This window comes from Lingula anatina, chromosome 8 (assembly GCF_051362555.1).
Source record: "Lingula anatina isolate TDL-2025a chromosome 8, LinAna3.0, whole genome shotgun sequence".
NCBI lineage: Eukaryota > Metazoa > Brachiopoda > Lingulata > Lingulida > Lingulidae > Lingula > Lingula anatina.
In genome coordinates, this window is record NC_141774.1 from 6,730,413 (window position 1) to 6,748,925 (window position 18,513).

The window sequence follows — 18,513 nt, forward strand, 5'->3', positions numbered from 1 at the left end:
TCTTGTTCATATGTTATTATGAAATTAACAATTATTACATTTGAAATATTCAGTCAATAGTACGAGATTTGCATATCGCGACCTACTATGAAAAATAAATATACAGAAGCTCGATTCGTTTTCGTTTGTTATTAAAATGCAAGCATTTGTCTTTTTTATGGTGGGGGATTCAAAGGCTTACACAGGGTTTGGATGAAATGCATTTGTGAGAGGCATTCCACAAGCAAAAACAAACAATTGTACTTCTCGTAAAGCATACAAAAGACTACTGTCACTTCCCTCCACACGTAACATTTTCAACAGAATCTTCACTCCATTTGCTAAAGTTGATTTCAGCGATACTACAGGTTTCTTCGTGACTTTGCACTTGTTAGCAGTTCCCCTCCGGTGAGTGCTGTTGTTGCAGAAATGTTCCGAAGATGGGGCAACCATCTTTTAACCGTAGTATTATCCCTACTGAGAACACGTGACATGATTCGGAGTGTGTAATGTAGCGGAGAATGAATCCACTAATAATAATAATAATAATAATAATAATAATAACAAATTTCTTAAAACTGCGCTGTTTTCACTTACATACAAAATCTTAAAGTACAAAAAGTAATTAAAAAATACCATAAAGGTATTTAAAACTAAGAGATAAAAGTAAACTAAAATATTCATTAAATTAAATTTTTTAATTCTTTTTTAAACAGTAATAAGAGTCGTTCAAAGACACATTTGTCACATTAAAAAATTGGACCATAAAATTGGTGCAGCAATCTCAAAATTCCTATGACCATATGTTTTTAGAGTATTTTTGGTATCGTTTCGCTTGAGTTGAAATTGGCTACTGGAACGAAGGCTCCTAAGAGAAGTTAAAAGCTCTTTTATATTGTTCATTTAAAATGGACAGTCGCCCTTTAAGAATTTAAAAATCAAAAGGAAAATCTTATAAACTATTCTTTGAGAGACTGGTAACCAATAAAGATCGCGGAGAACTAGTGTGATGTTTTCGGACATCTGAGTTTTTCGAAGGAGACGAGCTTTCGAATTCTGAATAGATTGAAGTTTTTCCATTTGATAGTTAGGTATTCCGAACAAAAGGCTATTGCCATAAGTCTAGAAGTCACAAATGCATGAGTGATTAGCCCTGTTTGGTTGCTTTCAATAAGGTGAAGAATCTTAGATATTCGTTGAAGACTAAAATATGATGATTTACACCCTTTGTTTTCATGACACATCTGTTGTTGATAACACCAAGGTCTTTAACTTCTGTGCTTGTTTTGATAACATAATCTCCAACTCCGATATTGTCTAATATGGCACTGTTTATGCCAAACTTAAGAAGTGAATTGGATCAGCTCCGCTTATTTCTTTAGTCAGTAAGCATCTTGAGCACAATGTTCCCACAAAAACCACTGTGATATCTCAATCGTAATTCCCGAATTTATCAAAATGAGTAAACACAGTCACATAACCGACTTGCTACTGTTGCGACGCTCTTATGTAACTCCTACCTTTGTAAACTAGAGATACTTGAACAGAGCTTTGACTCATTTATTTGGAACATCACGTCTTTCAGTGAAGTTGATTATCAAATATTTCACGCATTTAATTGGGTGTACCGTTCCGATATCCTTGAAGCCCTCAATATGCCGAGTCTGACACTACGACCACCTGAAAAAAAAAAACACCAATTACATAGTAAGTCATATTCATGCATGGATGGAGAGGGGAGTCACCTCATTGTTTTCAATTGGCACAGGCAACAGGTATGATCACCCCTTCCCTTTCATGTCTGTCGAAAGCTATTTCTTCTTAACAGCTTCTAGAGATAATGATTTTGATATCCAAACGTTCATGACATTAGCTGGCGGCATGTTACAGTATGTAGCATATATATAAGCCTAAATATAATGTGCTTTTTTCATTCAAACACTTTCTCCTTATTTCTAGAATCTAATATAGTAATATTGTCAACATTGATATTTATATAATCAACGCGATTAATGAACTTGTTTATCACTATGACAAAACTGATAATCCAAACAGATAACAGAAAAGCTTACCAATACCCACTCTCTGGTTGGCAGCGATTTCTTTAAGGGGAAACGGGACTTTCTATGCAAGACCCGCCCTCACAATTGCTGCCAGTGCCGCATTTGCAAACACACGTAAAATACTCGGTCCACGGCTCATTTCCACGTGCAGCAATGACGGTGAAATTGGCTTGATCAACGCCTGTTCTGCATACATCGGTGTAAAGAGCGTTCATGGACGTGGTCTCACGACATTTGCTCTTCGGATGAAAACAACTGCAAACGAGATGTTCCTCCGTGGATTCTGTGATGGTCTTCCATATAAGGACTGGCCGTTGGTCGTGTTGTAGATTGGTGATGTTGCAGAAGCTTTCTAGATCTGTGGCAGCCGATTTGTATCCCGGGGGAACAACGAACGGGAGTGCGTTATCTAGAAACACTGCTACTGTTATAACAACGGCAAAATTAAAAGCCGCACTGGTACGGAACATCTTGTTTTTGGCCTGTTATTTGTGACGACAAATGTCAGACAACTGCGCGTATGATATTTCACATGCTGCAGTATATTTTTATATACACGCGCGCAAACATTTTTCGTTACGCAGTCAGTAATCAGACTCAGGAAATTGGAAATGGGCCATAATAATATACTGCCTTTTTTACGCCACAAAATATAGTGCCTGAAACGTGCTACTAATATAGTGTCTCAAATATATATATTTGAAAATTACTTTTTAACACACACACACACACACCATGGAAATGAAAACGCCAAAATTTCTTTTTTTGGGAAGAAATATGTATTTATGTCGGTACTTTTTCACCTGCAGATGAGTATGCAGAACCCCCTCTCATTATCAATGCAGCAATTGTAGGCGTAACAGACAATTGCCCAATTTCCAGTTTGATGAAACCTATTACAAAACGGAAAGCACTGATAGAGTAATGAGCGACATTTATGGATTGATCATTATAAAATAGGCTGGAAGGTTTACGGGACCGAAGTTATTTCTCGGATATGCTCCTCCGTCAAAATTACGAAACAATGGCAGTTTTAAAATGTTCACTTATGTTTATATTCATAAACTAATGCAAATAGCCATTTCTGGTTACAACAAAAAGGAAATTTTGGCAAAAGATGGTGGGTGAGAACTCATGCACCAATAATACAAAAATACGGTTTAAAAACAGGGTATACCCGCGCGGCGGCAATGAATCGGGCCAAAGACGAGTCACAGAACCAGGAATCTTTCCTTTTCCGAAGATAAAATGAAACCCATTAATTAAATATTTTACAGTGGAACCCATTTCCTAAGGGAAATCGCCGAGTGGGAAATGAGCAGTAGAAGTTTCCTGATTTTTATAACATATGCTGGAAGCATTACGGAGCCAAAGCTTTTTTCAAATATGCTGTGCACTAAAAATTATTGAAACAATCGGGGTTGACTATTAAAATTGCTTATGTAAAGAGGCATAGTAATCTTTTCGCCAATTTCGAGCATCGCCGTCATTTATTAGGCAGTCGAACACAGACTGAAAAATAAACATTTTCCTCGACATTTACACAAGACAGTCCCAGCATATTTTCCCGTATATCTGTGCCATTGCTGTATTTTTTTTCCTTATTCAATTACTCAATAACGGTATCAATAATGATAACAATAATCATAATTATAATAATTATTATATTTTTCCTGGACTGCAAAACAAGCATAAAGCTGACATGTAATAATTAAATGGCAAATATTTAGCTCCAAATCGCTTTGTTATACTTGACTTATTTCAGGCTCGCATTGTCTTCAAATTTTGTCATCGAAAAAGTAAATATGCAAGGTTAAGACAGTCGGGCGTAAAAACTATAGTCATCCATTTGAAAAAACAGTCATGAAACTAGGTCGGAAACTGGGTCAAGCAAGTGGGTCATGGTTAATTAACGGTAACTTGGTCAGAGCCAACGCAGTGATGACAGGTGAAGATGTTTCTTGGATCCCACTTTTTCTTGATCTCTAACAGCCTAGAAATGATAAAAGACGAAAACAATGTGAAAAAGAAATATGACCCTCGGTCGCATTGGTAGAGGGGTTTTGACAAATGTGATGACTTAATGGTGAAAGTATGTTGTTAATTTTCAATAAAGAAAATCATTATAGTTCAGTGCCATTTATGCACTTTATCAATTGATGCAGGCCCGAAAAATGGTGTTAACCTGAATTTTTCATTCATTTTGGCCTATGTCTTATTTATCATGGGTGAAAGTAGACTAAGGGACAATTCCCATAACAATCGTACAAACTGGATCGATCTATCTCCAAAGAGATTCTCGATAAATTGCATTAAGTTTAAGCGTGCACGAAAGTTAATTCTCCCCGTAGCAGTTTCAGTGGGCGTGACAGACATTTAAGGCTCTTAGACTGAATGCAAATTAGCAAAAATCCCTTAGGATCGATCCTGCTTGTACGACAGGTTTATGTGAGCCCAGTCTAAAGCAGGTTTTAGAAATGACCAGTATTAACTTACCTGGGGTAGTTTGCTCCCCACTGAAGTTGCTTCCAGTCATCCAAGATGTCGGACGCCTCGTTCAGGTACACGCCTATAAAATATGATTTTAAAAAAGTTGAAAAAAATTAAAATTGCCTGTTATGAGGGACACAATTACGAAAAATGCTAGTAAAACATTTGAAACTGCGCACCTGTCCAGCCATCATCTGCCACCGTTTTGAGATTCACAATTGCTGCAGAGTTGACTAAAAATCTCAGCTGAGCACCCGTCAATTGGCGAGCTGGTAATGGTAGGTCAAAGGTCAAACACCCGCGCATGTGCATCCGCAGCCCCTCTTACAGCATTTCAAACTGGCAGAACTCTATACAAACTATTTCTAACCCGCTTAGTAAATACAGATAAATATGGACAAGAGAGCTGACGAGACAGAAACTTCGGACTTGTCACTCACCGGACCCAGCCTTCAGCAACCTCTGGTGGAAGGTCTGCAGCTCATCGATACGACTGTCTTCGATGTTGTTTTCATTCTCGAACCAGAAGGCGCCACACGACCACGTCATCAGACCTCGCCTGAAGCCGGGGACAACGGAGGAGGAGTTGTCGGCGTATTCTCTCATTTTACCTAGAAGAAAGCCAACGTGAGTGTATAAGGTATCTGCTGGCACACATGGCGTGCTGAAGTCTTTCGTCCAATATCAGCTGGATAATACTAACAGGACCTTTGGCGGAGGGCCTGGTTCGAAAATGCCAAAAGTTCTTGTGATAAGCTTGTTTCGATATCTAAAATGGCATACCCGTGTGCGTCTTTTCGGTTTTGCCATATTGTCATAGAGCTTTTTAGAATGACTGACTTGCATGCACAAGGTAGGGGTTAATTCACTGTCGCGTGCTGATCAAGCTGATTACAGTGATTGCAGTTTAGACAGAATGACAATCCGCCACAAAGTTGGACTGACCCATCTATAGTGCGATGTGTTTATCTGAATGCGGTCTTTAAAGACCCCTTACATACATGTTAACTCTCCCGAATAATCCGGGAGTCTTCCGGATACAAAACGAATCCCCCGGTTTCCCGTGCGGGCAATCAAATCTCCCGGCTAAAAGCGACTTTAAAAATTGGCACCACTGTCAGCTTCATAATTTTCTTCTAATTGTTTGGGGGAGGGGTTGTGAGAGTGGTCGCTCCCCCCTCCCCCCACTGAGCATAACGGCAGCTACCACTCCAATCACCCCCCTCCTTACCCCCCCCCCCCCCCCCCCACAGACACACACACACTGAACAAAATTTTAGAACCTCCAGATTTCAGATTTCCAGAGCTTGGCATCTTTGCACTTACCCCCTAGTACAGCTCCCTCGCACTCCATAATCAGCCCCATGCGCTCCACCTCCTTCAGGCTTCTCACCATCATGTCAGCAAACTCCTTGTTCAGGTTACCGTCTGGCACTACAGTGCTGAACATGTAGGTCCTCCCCCTGTAGCCCGTGTACAGGTTGTCCTTCCTCATCTCCCAGAACGTGTTGAAATGGACCGGCTGGAAGAAGTAAAAGCACATTTTGCGCTTACGGATATTCACTGCATTATTGGTACGTATAAAGTATATCGGTATTCCCTAGAACTTAGCGTAACGTCTATATTATCCACATTAATTTTTTATTATAACATTACCAATGTACAGTATAACGTAGTTAAAGCTTGGACAAAAAGTGTGATTAGTCCAAGGTTAGAAAATATTGTTATGTGATAATCACTGTAAAAAAGTACGAAAATTAAATACATGTTCATATGCACACCACTGACTTAAGCTAAAGATGCCTAAAGCTAAAGATTACTCTCAACTCTACAATATTTTATTTCCTCATACCTTGTAATCGTGCAGCTTGAGGTCCGGTCTGTAATTGTACAAAGTGTTGAGAGTTGGAAGCGCCTCTGCCTCACCACCGAAGTACTCGATCACAATGTAAATCTGTCCCATGGTGGCGCTCACGTTCATGTACTCTGAGCCTCGGTATGGACTGTCAACCTAGAGAAAGAAATTGTCGCGGCCACATTTAAAGTATAATTTCAATTATCATTTACCCCCCCCCCCCAAAGAAAAAATTCAAAATATATATATATGTGACACGTAGACTTTTAAGTAATATACAAACGGTATGTGAGCACCAACCGTTTATCTAGAGCTCACAGAATTTCCCATGATAAAAAAAACTGAACGTCAGTTCCCGGACGAGCCCCCAAATTGTCAGGAAAAACAACAGCGCATTTGCATATGTACTGAATGTCTCCTTTATTATTTTCGAAAGTTTAAGACTTTCCACTGAATAAAGATCAGTTTCCAGATTATCACAGTACATAACGTAACAGTAACTAATGCAATGTAACAGAGAGGTGCACGTGTACTTGCCGCCGATTCCTATCTTGGTTAGTTTATGCCGTAACATGGTGCATTTATGGTATCAAAGCATTCAGTGCAGTCCACGGAACATCAACACAGTCTATTCCAACAATAAATCTACTAATTACAACGTCCAGCGTAAAACGCTTCCACACTCTGTCTGAAACAGTAACGCACCGCATGGCCCCGACTCTCCTCTTTTTTCTTTTCGATCTCCACACCCAGGAGAGCTTAATTCTCTGACAATGACGACCAGGGCCGTAGCCTCCGGGGGGGCAGGGGGGGGGCAGGGGGGGGGCAGCTGCCCCCCCTGGGATTTGAGGTGCAAAAAAAATAATCGCAATTTCTGACTTCTGATTGAGCAATAAATAACATTCACCAGAATGCAGTATTATACATACAGTTTTTTAAAATTTTCCATGCCGTGGGAGGGGAAACCCCCACCCTACCCCCTCGGGGGCTTTGCCCCCTCGTGTCCGCTTACTGCCCCCCCTGGCATTTTGCTCAGGCTACGGCCCTGAGCCCTGAGTCGACTCTCTATCATGGGGGAGGGGGACTCTCTCAACTCACATCAGGAGTACATAAATAGAATTATGCCTGATTTTGACCGAACTTACCAGAACGTAGCCGCATGCTTCCTGTGGAAGACCCCTTATGTACGAGAACATGAAATCAAGTACTTCATTCGCTACCACATTGTTGCCTGCTTGGTCTGTTTGGAATGGGTAGAGTCCCCTGAAGTTGTTACAGATTGTATGTTTATAACAAAAAAAATATGATTGTTAAAAAGTTTTGGGTAGGTATTATCTCACTTAGTGTAAGAATCATCAATTTAAGGAACTGTAGATTTATAAACACACCATTACAAAAACAACGCATTCCATTCAAATTTCAAATCTTTATAAGTCAATGTACAATTAAATAGTTTAACTGCTTAATCATAATCACTACCTCAGAGTTGTAAATCCGCCGCTAGGGGGTTCAAATAGTCTGTACTTGACGCGAGTGACAATGGCAAAAGTGCCGCCTCCACCTCCACGAAGAGCCCAAAACAAGTCCGGGTCCTCTACCCGCGTGAATCCCATGTCGGAGTCCTCGATGACTATGTGAGTGGGGTACACGTGGACTATCTGCCCCTGTGCATTGACGATAGTGAATTCCAAAACGTTGTCGACTGCGAGGCCGAACATCTTGGACAGCAAGCTCTTACCGCCACCTAGCGTGAAGCCGGCGGGTGACACGGTGCCGGAGTTCCCACCAACGATCAGTTTGTTATATCTGCCGGTGACCTTTGGGAAATATATATTCATTTATTTTTTATTTGCCAGTTTTATATTTTTCATCAATTTTCATGGTTGCAACATTTGACTTATTTAGTGTAATACAGGCACTATCTGTTTAATTTGAATGTCTAACACAAATTTATAATAAAAATGAATTTAAAAAAGACATTTGGATGTCCTTAAACTTCTTTTTATATTTATGAATAATGAACAACGGTTTCAGTATAGCCCATTTAAGTCAAATTGTTTGCGACGTACCCTTGTTATAACCAAAACAATTTATGGTTCTGTTACAGAGGCAACTTCGTAGTATGCACTGATTGACGAAGCAGAAACATTTCTTAGAAATCCAATTAAGACCCTATTCCCATACTTAGATGGCTCTAACATGATCGACCTATCTCCGAGGGGTTTCTAGATAATTTGCTTCCAGCTTGAGCGGCTTAGGGTTCTGGCACGCCTACTGAAGCTGTTAAACGATTATTAATTACTCCCTAACAGCTTCAGTAGGCGTGCCAGACATCAGAGCCGCTTAAGCAGAATATAATTTAGCGAAAAAAACCCTTGGAGATGGGTCGATCCTGCTAGATCGAACTACGTATTGGAATTGGTTCTTAAGAGACACCCACGTATAATTTTGCGTTTACCTCCTCATACAACTTGGCCCAATTATTCCCCACGTCTGTTACGCACGACATCCCGGTGTCGCTACTGGCGTCGTTCAAGTCCACAAACAGGTACTTTAATCGCGATAGGTTGATCTGCAGGCTTCCGTCTGCCGTATTCCGGCCTATAAAGTCATGCCCGGATGTAATCACGGAGATGCGAATGTTAAATCGGCTGGCGAATATCACGCTTTTCTGAATGTCCTGGAGGGTTATGATGTAAATAATAAGACCTGGTAAACGAAACAAAAACAGTGATAATCGATATAGAAAGAGTTTTGGCTCTTTAAACAATAAAAATCACATACATAGAAAATATAATAAATATTATGTTAAATCTTAGCCATTATAAAATATGAACAATTTAATTGCAGTCCATAGATGCATTCCTCAGTGCATACAACAAAAGAAAATGAATTTCATTTTTTTTCTTTACTGATGAATCTTTTTTTTAATATGTCATTTCATTCATGAATTTTCCAAGATTGTTGTACAACACATGTAACAAAATTGCTAGAGATATGTTTAGCTATTTTATTATGTCTAGGACACTATTTTTCTTCTGTATTAAACGTCTTGGTAATCTGAACTACAGCACATTCCTTGGTTAGTGATCGAACCTGCATTTTGCTTGCAATGGTACTTTGCCGTTCCCTCTTTAAACAAAGTGTAAAACGAAGTGCAACACGCTCGAAACTTCTTTCTAAAATTTCTTGGCGGATGGATATGTTTTAAAAGGGGTCGAAAAATATTGGCTTTCAAGCTGTTTTCAACAACAGATACACATTTAAACTAGAAAATTTTGAATGTCACAAATAGGCTACGCTCTACAGGTTATATGTTAGATTATGAGGAACACACATCAGTCCCGTAGCCAACAATTTCGAATTCAAATGGGTATTCTTTTTCTGAAAAAGTGGACTTTTTACCATGAAAAATTCATGTACTTAGATACAATTTTGCACAGAAGGGTCCTTTTCCTAGCAAATTTCCCAGCACATTAAAAAAATGAAATAGAAAACGCCTTCACCCCCCACCCCCCCATGGGATATATGACAACTTATTCGATCATCTGAACTCACCCGGGTTGGCAACCCATCTCTCGGGCTGTATGGTTCCTATTGTAGCGTTCCTGTAGAACGGTTCTCCGGGCAACACACACTCGCCATATATGGTTCTACAGAACGCTTCTATCTCTTCTGTAGACGGCCAGCAACTCTGATCTGGCTGGCAGTACTCCGTGATCACTCTCTGAAAGAGTGCGCGTCATAATATAATATAATATAATATAATATAATATAATATAATATAATATAAGCACTTGTGTATAACGATTATAAAGAAGTTAGCCGTTTCTGAAGCGTGTCTGTCTACCTACGAGGCATGCCATTTTACCCTTCATTAGAAAGGCTTGATAACTGTATGACTGAATCGTCGTAACGCCTTATAGACGCCAGTCCAAAAGACACCATTGTTCTACGTATACCGATCCAACTGTGGGGGACTGAATGAAACGCCTCTTCTTACTTCCAACGTACTCGCATAAACAGGAACTTTTTTCTTTCTACTCAACGCCAGGAGGAGGCCCGTCAGTAAATTAAGCTGATTGCAATCAGCCAGAGTCCCTGCAATGTTAGGTCGATCTACGTAGACCGAATGTCTAATATGGGAAAGCGGTCATAGGTTAAAAACACTTTCAGTTTTAGCAACAGCGTCAACCAGATAAAACACGTCCAACATGTTTAAAAGTGAACGCTAACATGTCCAACATGTTTAAAAGTTAACGCCGCACTTACCCCTCCCCTCTCCAACACATCAATGGGATCCGGTTTCAAATCAGACGCCACACAATGGTGACAGCTGAACCAGTTGTAAGGGTCCCAGCGGCGTTTGATCTCTACCAGTCTGAAAGTAATGAAATGTTGAAATGTTTGTCAGTCATGTAAAAGTTCTTTTCTTAACAGCCTGATAAATAGATTGATACTAAATTACCAGCCAATTTGTCGCCTGCAATTATTTAGATTGTGCATACGCTTACATTGCATTGCTTGAAAAGTAAATGTGAACAGATATGCACACAATCTAAATATGAAAGAAATAATTTGAGCAAGAAAAATTTGACAATTTTATTATACAAATATCAAAAATCGACAGAATTACAATGAGCGGAGTATAAGAACCTTCTGTAGTTGTAAGCAGTAGCTTTCATTGCTCTCCTATCTTAATTTGGGGCAACCGTTTGCAATCGAGTTACGTGCGGCACGTATCTTATGTATATGGCTATGTTGAAGTCTTACGTAATGTATTCAGACCGCACATATTCAAGCAGAACATGTAGGTGCATATAAAATATATCATATAAATATAATTCCAATTACCTGCGGTAGTGTCTTCCCCACTGAGAAATCTTCCATGTGAGTAAAATATCTGATGCTTCATTGAAATATACCCCTGCAAAATACACCAACCTTTGGGGTTAAAGATCAAATCTTTATTAATCAGTAGCCAATGCAAGACCCCTTTTTTTGATAACTGACTAGCGGATCTCAGATTTTGTCATGAGGTATTCGATCCTGAGTCCCGTAACTCGAAAGCATTGCGTATAGCGATATCACATAGAGGCTACAGTGTATTAGGTGGGGTGAGTATGGGCGAGTTACGGAATTGAGACGCTTGCGCTCGGTTGGAATGCGCGATGCTTTCGAGTTACAGGTCCCTGTTTAACAAAGCATCGTGTGTTGAATGAACAGGAACTTAAGCCCAGAGCACCATGACAAACGCCATGGGTCTAAATGTCGACACGTCCATTTTTATATTTCAAAACGGCCATTCATTTAAGGTACGTTCAGTAATATTTTGAATTGTATTTTGCTTAAAATCGCCTTAATAAATGAAAAAAAGTGTATAACGATAAAAAGAAGAAATGGTATTTGAACGAAAATACTTTTTCAAAACGTGCTACCAGTAAACGTGTACCGCCGCCAAACCAGTTATACACTACCTTCACCGGCGTCAAGAAGCTCCTGGTGGAATGGTTGCAGCTGTGATATCCACTGTTTCTCAAACGGGATGCCGTCGTCAAACCAGTAGGCCCCACACTGCCACGTCATCAGCCCCTTTCTAAAGCCGGGGGGAACGGAGGCCGAATCCTCAGAGTACTCTCGCATCTTCCCTGGAGAATGGAGAATTGATAATGACAGTTTGGGTCAGTTTCGAAGGTAGTTCAACGAACAGCGTTGATTCTCTCTCTCTCTCTCTCTCTATCTCTCTCTCTCACACACACACACACACACACATTTTGAATACAATGCGCAAGAAATATGATTTAAAGTCCACTTGAGCTCCGTTTGTACATTTGCCGCTTATCGTTTAGTGGGTCTGTTAAACTTTTTGCCATCATGCACATTATATAAAGGCATTCTCAAAATTTATAATTGCATGGGGGCTTAATGAGAATTTTCTAAAAAGGCAATGTTTAGCATGTTAGAATATAATACAAAAATACTGGCTCGTTGGACTCTTTCCCTTGCACACACGCTCGCTTTCCCTATCGTTAACTCTCTCGGGATTTCTAGATGGCTGGTCAATTGCACAACTATAGCATTCTATATCAACACCCACCTCACACTGCATTAGCACACTGAGGTCAACCTACCTCCCATTATAGCCCCTTCGCACTCCATAATCAACCCCATTTGTTCCACATCCAGGAGATTCCTCACCATCAAGTCAGCAAAGTTCTTATTAAGACCATCGTCCTGTATAATTGTACTGAACATATACGTCCTCCCCGTGTAGCCGGTGTACAAGTTGTCCTTCCGCATCTCCCAGAAGTTCGGAAACACTTCGGGAGTATACTGGTACAGTTTTAAGTCCGGACGGTAATCGAGGAGCGGCTTGAAGACCGGGAGGGCATCCCGGTAGCCACCAAAATATTCGATGGTTACATATATTTGGCCGTTGGTTGCATCTATGTTCATAAACTGCGATCCAAGATATGGGCTATCAACCTTGAATAAAAAAGGGAATAAGGTGTGGACGTAGCCGTGAAAATTGTTCATTTGCAGAACGCCAAAAGAAGCCTATTACATCTTCGACTTACAAACGTGCTTGACTGAGACACGGCTAAAAAAATAGGCATAATAGAGGTTGCTTTAAAAATTGCCCATTTGAAAGCAGGGGGCTAGATACACTTGTTAAACTCTGCCGAAGTTGGGTTCATTAGTGGTTAACATATAAACATTCACATTATTTTTCAGTAAAAACCTTAAACACAATTATTCAGCAAAACAACTGTGATATATCGATTTACTACTTTAAAACATCATGGATTTACTATAATAGTGACGCTTCTGCCTTTGTAGACTTCAGATATTCAAAAAGATTTTGTCGCAGCACTGTTTGCTGCATAAACAATCTATAAACCCTTCTTGTTACCACTTTTAGCTAGATGTAATTATCGACACAGCAACAGCATATAGATATTCTTACTATAAGCAGAACTTAATAAAAGCAATCTCTAGGAACGCATTGCTAACTGTTTCTACATTAATGAACTGCATACCTACCAGAACAGACCCACACGCCTCCTTTGGAAGTCCCCGGATGTAAGTAAAGAGGAAATCCAAGATTTCGTTGGCCACAAGACGGGTACTTGTTCGGAAAGGATAAAGTGCTCTGTGGAAAAAAAATAATATCAAAAATATCATATGAAGAAATTATCCCATTTTTCTGTAACAAAATACAGTTGACATAACTGACATTGAACTAATGAGGTTATTGGGCATTTATGGCAGAAAGCAGTCTAAAGTTGCTGCATCTTTCAAAATAAATTGCCACGGAAACTAGTCAGCGATATATGCCTCTTGCACTCACACTGATATTGCGTTATTCAGTACAAGGCTAAACACTTGTCTAGTCTAAGGCTTCGTTCACATGCAATGTCTATTTTCTAAATTCTATTTTCTATTTGCGGCATGTCTTATGATCACGGTCTGTGCACTGAATATCCCGCCGCGTAATTACTGGCAGCGCGAGCCAGTTACTATAAGTTACTATAAGTAACTGGCTCGCGCTGCCAGTAATTACGCGGCGGGATATTCAGTGCACAGACCGTGATCATAAGATAGCGCGAATAGAAAATAGAATTTAGAAAATAGACATTGCATGTGAACGAAGCCTAAAGTAGAATATTAAACAAAACGTAAACGTGTGCATTAGAGGGTAAGGCACAGAGATAGAGAGATTAATTAATGTGTCTGTGTCAACTACCTCAGTGTGGTAAAACCGTCTGCTGGAGGATCAAAGATTCTGTATTTAATCCTCGTAACAATAGCAAAGGTACTGCCTCCTCCTCCCCTGAGGGCCCAGAATAAATCCCCGTCATCAATACGTATCGGATCTCCATCCGGGGACTCTACTTCGATATGACTCGGGTAAACCCGTACAATCTCGGCCTTCGCATTGACCACCGTCATCTCCAAAACGTTGTCGACTGCGAGACCGAATATCTTGGACAGTAGACTCTTACCGCCACCTAGCGTGTACCCAGCAGGAGAGACGGTTCCAGAATTCCCGCCCACGATAAGTTTATTGTATACGCCTGACACCTGTAATGCATAACACGATATATTGCAGACTGTTCACGAAAACTGTAATTAAAATTAAATATATTTCAAAAATTATCAAATTTTCAGACACATAATATTATGTTCACAAGAAAATATATTTCTACGTAGCATTAGTAGTGCTTTGACTGCAAATAATGGAAACATAAAGTAGCCTTCTTTTAATTTAGTTGCTACTGCTCAATAGCTATGTTCTTAATACAAAAACCATGACTTAAAAATACAGTATCTGAAAAATTCACCACTTCTCGGCATTGAAAAAATCCAGTAATTACCGTAGTTACTCTACCTGTTCGTAGATGTAGGCCCACCGGTTACCCACGTCCGTAGTGCACGACATTCCAGTATGGCTGGTTTTGTCGTTCAGGTTGACGAAGAAGTACTGCAGGCGGGACAGGTTGATCTGGAGACTCCCTTCGGCTGTGTTCCTTCCGATGAAGTCGTGACCGGAAGTGACGATGGAGATCTGGATGCGGTACTGTTTTGCGAAGAGGACGCACTTTTGGACGTCCTGAATGTTGGCGACAAACACCACCATACCTTAAAATTAGATATAGCGTTATTAGTTTGATGGTAATTAGAAAAACAGTAGAAATGGGAAAATGTAGAAATAAGCAAACTGGAGTTCAGAGGAACAGATTGTTAATAGTACTTGCAGTTATCAATTCAAGCTTAGCTTGGTATTCATTGGTAAAGGGATGTCTTTCAGCGATTCGAGCTGCCTCCTACACATATTATTAAATGGTTAAACCTTTTCAATATGAACCATATCAATATCATGTCTTTTAAAAGACGGTTTTTTAATGGACCCATCATTGTTAATATATTCTAAGAGTCTTTTAATAACCATTTTTGGGGGAGAAGTATTTCCTCAAGAAGTTTTTTGGTGCACATTGTTGAAAATATAAATTGCGCATTATCAGTACACCCCTTGCGTCATAAATTCCTTACAAATCGTTAAGAATTTCAACGTTCATTATCTGTACATAAATTTGTTGATGAAGTGACCGTTAATCTATCTCAAATTATATCAAAACACAATTTGGCCAAAGCACAGAATACAAAGTAATCTGTTTGACGTAAAGGGCAAATCTCACCGGAATGAAACGTGAAGTACTTTTGCCTTGTCGGTGAGCCAATTTTAAAAAAATAACCCTTATTGAAATTTTATTTGTTGTGCAGTGCACTCATTATGCACGGGTGCTGTTAAAATGCCGTTGAATTTTTATGGGTGGTAGAACGTTTTTGTGAATGACGCGACTGAAAACCGACATGCTATTTAATGCCTTTATAAGATATAAGTTGGGCGGCATTAATACAGATAAACATGCATCTATATATATCCATGCAAACATTTGTTTTAGTTGTTTTGTGGGGTGAGATTCCTCCAATGAAAAGTATAAAAATGATGCTGAATTATACACATTCACCATATGTAGATACATACAGTACATCGATATAACTAGATACAGCTAACTAACTATATAATAGCACAGAACTATCGAGTGTTAATCTTTTCAACGTTGTGCTCTCTATACCAGACAAATTAACACCGTTATGTGTGTAGCTTTGTAGAACAGGCATAAACGACTTAATGTCTTGGTTTGCATCCATTTGCATGGCGATTTATTTTATTTTTGCAGGGACTAGATATCCCAGCGTGTTTGCAAACAGCGTGAAATTATTTGAACATTGAAAAGTCGTATTTCTCAGATCAAAGTATAACTAATGTGACCACACTGACCTACACTTAAGCGAAAATAGTAATATAAATGCTGCGGCGCTTTCTATTATTCAAACTTATTAAAGAGTAGGTCGTTAATTATGAATTTAATCAAATCATTGTCTAATATGCATGCATGTGTTTCATCGGGAAAAGACCTCGTCTTTTCTTTTGGATACAAAGATTTGTTTACAAATATGTTTTTCAAATTAAGTTCTTCAACAGCCAACAACAGCCAATTAGTAGATACACAAGTAAGATAATATTGTTTTACGTCCCTGCCTACAAAACTTTACATATACAATTCTAAAAGTAATTATTGGGCTTTTAGCCCGTTGTCGTCGATAAACAAGTTTTATTGCAGTTTAAATCTGGTCTTCATGTACCGAGCCAAAGCAGCGATGTATATGGCACTCAGAATTATCACCCACAATTGCCAGCACTGCCACACCAGGTATACAGCTACATCGTTTACTGTTGCGAATACTTTTGCAAAAAAACAAAATGTGAACAAAAAAAGTAATAATTTTTGTTTTACGCAGGTATAATCAAATATACCTTTAAAAAAACATTTTTCTTTCTTACCCGGGTTTGCCTGCCATCGTTCTGGCTGTATAACCCCTCTAGTAGCATTGATGTAAAACTGATCCCCAGGGAGTATGACGTCTCCAAACAGGCTGTCACCAAAGCTTCGTATTTCGCTTCCAGAAGGCCAACAGCTGCTGGTCGGTTTACAGTAACCCTCAACTGGTTGGCCCACTGTTTTATCCAGGATCACAAAACAAATCACGGCGACGACGACGATATTAAGCCTGCGAATCATTTTGAGGTGACTGTGGAGGCCTTGGCTTACCAAATATACTAATGTTATAAATGATACAGTTGACGATCTTAGTAAACTTGTTCTGGAACGACAGTTTTCTCCGTTCTTACCGGCAGTTTTGTTCGTTTTTCGTGTAATTTCTTTGGAGGGTACGATGAAAAAAATCCTCGGTTTACCAAATTACCTCTATTTACGTGAACAAAGCCGTGGAATTGTTCGGCTGGCTGAAACCGACACCCTGTCAGATTAAGTCATCAAGCCACAGCTATAGATAATGTCCCCTTTTTCCTTTGGAACGAACGCCAAGTCCCCTGTTAGCTTCCCCACCTGTCCGACTCCCCGGGAGCGACGACTGACTTATGAACGGAGAAAGTCTACAGGTGTTACAAACCGATTGTCTTTATGGTATACCAGACCGTACGTGACCTGAACGCCAATTGCCGCCATGTTTATTCATTTTGGGAAATTTACCTCACAAGGTGTGGCAATTAAGAATGTCTTATTTCTCGGGGAAGTGTCGACGGCAGTGAGCGGAGTTTGTAATCATTTCGAATATTAAGTGAAAAGTTTGACCAAACGTCCAGCACGTTGAAACTATAGACAGAAGAATGATCTGTGTATCAAAGTGGTAGATATGTTCACTCAAAACAGCTACATTTGTTATGGCTTGATGGTTATTAGCAGAAATAAAGATAAATGCTCTTCTTACAAATATGAGTAAAATTCTTGATAATTTTCAATCGAATTGAAGTACACAAAAAGACTCCGTCCACTCTCCCTTTGAGAAGTTTCACAACATCAAATGAAATCGTTGAAAAGATACCCATCCAACATTGCGAGGATTTATGGTGGGTTAACACTCATTAAAAAGGTATTTGCATGTGTAACCGCCTGGAACGCGGCTAAGATGTCATTGGAGAAAGCGTTCTACACTAGTTTGAACCGTTTGTGTACGAAATAAACAGGAAACTTTGCTTATTGTGATAGCGGCGATTGCGGTCAACGGAATATAAGAAAGATATAACAAAGCTATTAAGAATGACGTCACATGTATTGATTAGGACTTCTTTTTGGCCCTCCTTTCTTAATGAATTTTTAAACAGGTTATGTGATAGCGCGGACGAACAGGGTTTTAACCAGGTTTCAAGGATAATTTTAATAAGGATGACACCAAAACCAAAATGCGGAACCGGATAGTTTACGTTATAAGTAACAGTTTACTCCACAAGATGGAGTATGGTGAAAAAACTAAACACACCAATTTGCGTGCTCTGTGCTTTTTCTATGCCTCAGAATCGCGTTTGGTATATATAGCTTTTCATTACAGTTTTTCTGATGCATTTAATATTTTTGGGACATTCACAAAATGATCTTGCACAAAACTTTATGTTCCTTAATACACATTGCTGTCGTTTTCTCAATGAAACTCTCAAAAGCAAAAAAAAAAAAAAAGAGTGCATTACACCCGCCATAAAGT

At 39.5% G+C, this 18,513-nt stretch overlaps 1 protein-coding gene and 1 long non-coding RNA gene across 3 annotated transcripts; both read right to left on the reverse strand.

The window, feature by feature from the left end:
- Window positions 1-2,609, reverse strand: LOC147760269 (uncharacterized). 2 transcript variants are annotated; one of them, XR_015330850.1, is made up of 2 exons: window positions 2,062-2,609; window positions 1-1,659 (listed from the first exon to the last, which is right to left on the reverse strand). It is a non-coding gene; the product is annotated as an uncharacterized LOC147760269 (long non-coding RNA). The 2 variants fall into 2 exon arrangements; XR_015330849.1 differs by having other exon boundaries at window positions 2,052-2,609.
- Window positions 2,610-3,689: 1,080 nt separating this feature from the next.
- LOC106164742 (uncharacterized) lies at window positions 3,690-17,414 on the reverse strand. The gene is made up of 17 exons (XM_086994250.1): window positions 16,799-17,414; window positions 14,780-15,030; window positions 14,135-14,472; window positions 13,432-13,540; window positions 12,519-12,873; window positions 11,865-12,035; window positions 11,242-11,314; window positions 10,660-10,768; window positions 9,946-10,114; window positions 8,846-9,096; window positions 7,867-8,204; window positions 7,533-7,650; window positions 6,385-6,543; window positions 5,859-6,054; window positions 4,973-5,143; window positions 4,539-4,611; window positions 3,690-4,035 (listed from the first exon to the last, which is right to left on the reverse strand). The coding sequence occupies exons 1-17, from the start codon at window positions 17,034-17,036 to the stop codon at window positions 3,948-3,950; spliced, it is 3,207 nt and encodes a 1,068-aa protein (XP_086850376.1). The 5' UTR covers window positions 17,037-17,414; the 3' UTR covers window positions 3,690-3,947.
- Between the last annotated feature and the right edge of the window lie 1,099 nt (window positions 17,415-18,513).